Source organism: Oncorhynchus gorbuscha, linkage group LG13 (assembly GCF_021184085.1).
Source record: "Oncorhynchus gorbuscha isolate QuinsamMale2020 ecotype Even-year linkage group LG13, OgorEven_v1.0, whole genome shotgun sequence".
In the NCBI taxonomy this organism is placed as follows: Eukaryota; Metazoa; Chordata; class Actinopteri; order Salmoniformes; family Salmonidae; genus Oncorhynchus; species Oncorhynchus gorbuscha.
Window position 1 is genome coordinate 66,383,580 of NC_060185.1, and position 5,215 is coordinate 66,388,794.

At 41.0% G+C, this 5,215-nt stretch overlaps 1 protein-coding gene across 1 annotated transcript; it reads right to left on the reverse strand.

Annotated features, from left to right (window-relative positions):
• Positions 1-802: 802 nt before the first annotated feature.
• Positions 803-4,467, reverse strand: LOC123992233 (PDZ domain-containing protein 11-like). Its single transcript, XM_046293414.1, has 6 exons — positions 4,392-4,467; positions 2,257-2,360; positions 2,001-2,141; positions 1,733-1,831; positions 1,515-1,575; positions 803-1,354 (listed from the first exon to the last, which is right to left on the reverse strand). The coding sequence occupies exons 2-6, from the start codon at positions 2,347-2,349 to the stop codon at positions 1,320-1,322; spliced, it is 429 nt and encodes a 142-aa protein (XP_046149370.1). The 5' UTR covers positions 2,350-2,360; positions 4,392-4,467; the 3' UTR covers positions 803-1,319.
• Positions 4,468-5,215: the final 748 nt, after the last annotated feature.

The window sequence follows — 5,215 nt, forward strand, 5'->3', positions numbered from 1 at the left end:
AAATGTCCAATTGGACTCCAGACCAAAGGACAGATTTCTACCGGCCTAATGTCGTGCTCATGTTTCTTGGCCCAAGCAAGTGTCTTCTTCTTATTGGTGTCCTTTAGTAGTGGTTTCTTTGCAGCAATTCAACCATGAAGGCCTGATTCATGCAGTCTCCTCTGAACAGTTGATGTTGAGATGTGTCTGTTACATTTATTTGGGCTGCCATTTCTGAGGCTGGTAACTCTAATGAACTTATCCTCTGCAGCAGAGGTACCTCTGGTTATTCCATTCCTGTTGCGGTCTTCATGAGAGCCAATTTCATCATAGCGCTTGATGGTTTTTGCGACTGCACTTGAAGAAACTTTCAATTGACTGATCTTCATGTCTTAAAGTGATGATGGACTGTCGTTTCTCTTTGCTTATTTTAGCTGTTCTTGCCATAATATGGAAATGGTCTTTTACCAAATAGGTCTATCTTCTGTATACCACCCCTACCTTGTCACAACACAACTAATTGGTTCAAACGCATTAAGACAGAAAGAAATTCCACAAATTAACTTTTAACAAGACACACCTGTTTATTGAAATGCATTCCAGGTGACTACCTCATGAAGCTGGTTGAAAGAATGCAGAGTGTGCAAAAATGTCATCAAGGCAAAGGGTGGCAACATTGAAGAATCCCAAATATAAAATATATTTTGATTTGTTCAACACTTTTTTGGTAACTACATGATTCCATTTGTGTTATTTCATAGTTTTGATGATTTCACTATTATTCTACAATGTAGAAATAGTACAAATAAAGAAAAAACGTGGAATGAGTAGGTGCTTCCAAACTTTTGACTGGTACTGTATACATAAACAAATTATTATAATAATAATAAAACACCTGGTTTTCTGAGTAAGCTTTCTAATTATTATGACATGGAAACAGTGTATTTGATCTGTGCATGTGCCAGCACCGGAAGCGCAAGTCCCCCTCTTATGCGCGAGTGAAGTGAGTTCGGAGAAACTGAAAGTATTCATTTTAGAAATAGTTTTGACGTACACAAACGTTATATATCCGAACTCCAAATCAAATAGTCTTCACAAAAATAACATGGTCACTGTGGTAGGTTTTATTTTGATTGCCGATTTTCTTTATTTCTCAAAAGTCCCAATAGGTAGCCTGATTTCAGATGTGTTCATGTAAACAGGATTATTTGGGACATTGTTATTCTTGCAAAGCATGTAAACGTTTTAAATGAATATTAACCTTACTATCCACAATAATCATATTATTGTGTGCATGTAACCATACTGTTTCTCACTCTCCCGTGGAACCTTTCTGTCACCTAGTGCACAGTCCTCTCCTTCTGTCTCTGGTAGTCTATGGGAAACAGGAAGTTACATAACAAACATTCAAATAAACTTCCCAGGTTGCAGAGGTGACATAATAAGGTATAAACATGAATGGCACCATTTACAGTAGAAACAATTTAGGCACTTTCTTAATATTACATGGCGGAGCAGGTGAAAGCAACGCTTACTGTAGGGAAAGAAGCGCAACCTCATCAGAATCTCCCTGGCAGTCTTCAGAATCTCTACAGCCTGAGAGGAGACGAAACAATTTCTATGAGAAATGTATTCCGAAAACAATGAGCCTTTTTTAAAACACAAGTTAGTGTTGAGGTTCAAAATAAAGGAATTTATCAAAAGGTGTAGTGTTGTGTGTATAGTGTTGTATGGTCTACAGTACATCACTGACCCTCGAGTGCTCTATGTCCTGGAAGTCCGCCTCATTGACAGACAGCACCTGATCTCCCTCCTGGAGCCCTGCCCTGTGAGCGTCCGAATCTGGGACCACCTAGCAACATACACACAAAGAGATTAAGGAGAAGGGAGATTACTGACAAAATGAAAAAGCAAAAACATATATTTAAAAACAATGAAAGTGTCTGAAAAGTGTAGGCTAGCTAGATCAGCACTCATTGGGCAGTTGCACCAGTCTCAGCCTCTCTCTCTCTCACACACACCTTGGAGATGAAGATGCCCAGCTGGGAGGCCTTTCCCCCACGGATGTTGAAGCCTAGCTGTGCCCCTGGAGGTTTCTTCAACACAATGGTGCGTGGCAGGAACTGGGTCAGCTCATTGTTGTAGTCAGGATGGTGGATCCGCTACACCGACAGACAGAACACAGAGGGAACATCATTGAAGATCTGAGGTGGCAGTGAACTAGACTGGCTGTTGACAGTGTTATGACAAGGTATGGATGTCATCTCAGGCTCATACCTCCTGAGGGGCCATCCATGCTGGGGGACTCTCATAAGAAGGTAAAAAGACCACAGGTAGTTGGTAGTCATCATATGGGATCTTTTGGTCCATGGTTTCAAAACCTATTGGTTCAAAAAAAGACATAGGCAATGATAATTTCTGCATGCAATAGTCTCCAAAACAAAATGTTACGTTTCTTAGGGGGCTGTGTGGGATAGGAGGGTTTTAATGAGGAACAATTACCGGTCAGGTGCGCTCCATGGTTTTTGCGTCCCTGATTAATTAGCGAATCACAATTTTGGGGTGCACCTGGCATTTTGGGGTGGGGAGGGGGCTTCATTTGGCTATGGATGGCCAAGAGGATTTTCAGGATTGGTGATGGGGACAGGAAGATTGGCAGAAATTGAGATTGAGTGGTTTACAGTGGCGAAGACAAAGAGAAACAAGAGAAGTTAAGCTATGTTGGGAAATAGGAAACCACTAGACTCATTATTAGTCGGAGTGAGGGTTTTGGATCAATGCTACTTGGGGAATCCGTTTAACGTCTCCAGGAAATCTGGAATGTGTTGGAGTCGGTGAGAGACACAAGAAGTGGTCTCATTTAGATTTCTTTGTTCATTTCTGGTGCAGAAGAAGCTTGTTTGTAGAAAACAACAAAAGAGATATGAGTGGAATGTATCCTGTATGTAAATAAAGGCAGAGGATGTTACTGAAGACATTGATGGAGTGGTTGGTGCATGTTGACTGAACTGGAAAAAATAAATTCACTTCATTCATGCTACTGTACTTTGGGGAAGAGTCTCTCTCTTCTCGTATAAAGTTAGGATTCACGAAATCCCCTGTAAGAGCTTTTGTGCACAAGCCCCTTCAGCTTCATGAATGTAAAAGATTTGGCCATGTGTCAAGGGTGTGCAGTAGAGAAGAGTATCGTACGCCAGATGAAGTGAAATGCTGCAACTGTGGAAGTCAACATGCGCCTGAATTCCTGGGGTCCCCTGTTTAGGGTGAAGGAAGGAGAACGAGGTGGCGAGGGTAAGGAGTATTCAGCGGGTCTCCTATCTGGAGGCGGTGAGATTGGAAGGAACGAACGGGGGGGGGGGCAATGGTAGTTCTCATCAACCAAGGGATAGTGAAATGCTACATGTTAAAAAGGTGGGCTTTGCATTGTTTATTGCAATGGTCATAAACTGAACAGCACAAGTGGAGAGAAGAAGTCTAAGAAAATTGGAATCATTGTGAAATGCTGCTGAACGTTTATTGGGTCTTTGTGAACTCACAGCCCAGGCTCTGCAAGAAATCCTGTCTGTCAATGTTCCGCCATGACAGGCCTCGGATCCTGTTTTTATTTTACAAGGCAAATCAGTTAAGAACAAATTCTTATTTTCAATGACGGCCAAGGAACAGTGGGTTAACTGCCTGTTCAGGGGCAGAACTACAGATTTGTACCTTGTCAGCTAAGGATTTGAACTTGCAACCTTACTAGTCCAACACTCTAACCACTAGGCTACCCTGCCGCCCCTGTGTAGGGATGTAATTTGAAGTGGAATGAGATTGAAGAAGTGGGATGGGTTTTCTTAGTTGACATGTTTAATTTTGTATGATGTCGTTTCCCCCCCATTTCCCGCAATGCTTTTGTTGTTGTTTCTTATTCAATACACCGCCCAGCTGATGGCGGTAATACACCATCAACATTGAATACCATCCGCCGTTGAACCCCATCGAAGAAGAAGAAGAATATAAAGAAGATGATTTCCAGAAATTTGATTCTGGGCAGCAGAGATTAGACGCACGGAAGACAATTTAGCTGAATACACAATATGCCAGTATTCACAGGAGGTTTGCCTTAACAATGCAATTTCACAAGCAATAAGTGGGTCACTAAATTTATTGAATAGGGACTTGAATCATATTCAATTCCAATAACGTTAGAAGCTCAGCCATTATTAGTAGCAGCATTTTTCATGATAGCAACAGCAACCTGTTCTAACATTTGTTGTTAGCGATGATGACGGTAGCCGGTGATGACGGAATACTGCAAGTGTAGCAAGTCAACTACAGATTACATGAAATGTTACAGTGAATCCAAAACCTAAACATTTGTTTTATTGTTATTGCCTCTAGCTAGCTACAAATAGCAACAACAAAGATCTTACCAGGCTAAAAAGACAATTTCCCTTTCAAACAAACGCTCCGCTGGCGCATTATAATCATCGATGCAATGGATGCGCATGTGCACTTACAGAGAGCCCTGCTGTAATATATAGACTCTATAATAAGAGTATGAACGTAGTTTACATAGAACCCAATTAAATAAATACAAGCATATATGTTTCATATTTTTTTCGAACATGGTCAAGTGCTCAGTTAAGATGCCGACATTCAGTGTATATGTCCATAACATCTGCTCCAGATATAAGATATCAACCTATGTTGCTATTGCACTTCAAGTTGTAGCCTAGCAGAGGACTGTAGTGGTCTGATGTGAGAATTAATCGTAATATCTCTGTAATTACATGTATTATGCCCCTATGGGATTCAGAATGTTCATATAGGGGTGTTCCCCAGTACCCATATGACCCCCATATTTAAAACACATCAATTAGGCAAAACTCAAAATATACACTGAACAGATATAGATTAAATGCAATAGCCCTATCATCTCTGTATACCTCCTGTTACGACAAATGGTACGGTGGAGGAGTCAAACGCAGAGAGCAGGTAATATCGTACGTGAATCTATTTATTCCAACGACAGCGGAGACATGGACATACCAACACTAGGGTGTAAGAAACCACCCGTCCAAAATACACAGGACTGAAACTGTCCGGAAAATAATGAGAATACACTTATACACCAACACAAAAATAACAGAGAACAAGCCCGCACAAATACCCAGCGGTCCTAGTGCCCTTAAATAGCCTACAAACAAACACTAACTCAAAGCAGGTGTACCCAATAAATAGAAACAAACGGAAA

Excerpts from the sequence above, each read along its gene's own strand:
- LOC123992233 (XM_046293414.1), bottom strand. The coding sequence starts at position 2,349 with ATGGACCAAAAGATCCCATATGATGACTACCAACTACCTGTGGTCTTT. Across the intron at positions 1,832-2,000 it reads TGGGCATCTTCATCTCCAAG|GTGGTCCCAGATTCGGACGC; the intron begins GTGTGTGTGAGA and ends GTATGTTGCTAG. Across the intron at positions 1,576-1,732 it reads AGGACATAGAGCACTCGAGG|GCTGTAGAGATTCTGAAGAC; the intron begins GTCAGTGATGTA and ends GTCTCCTCTCAG.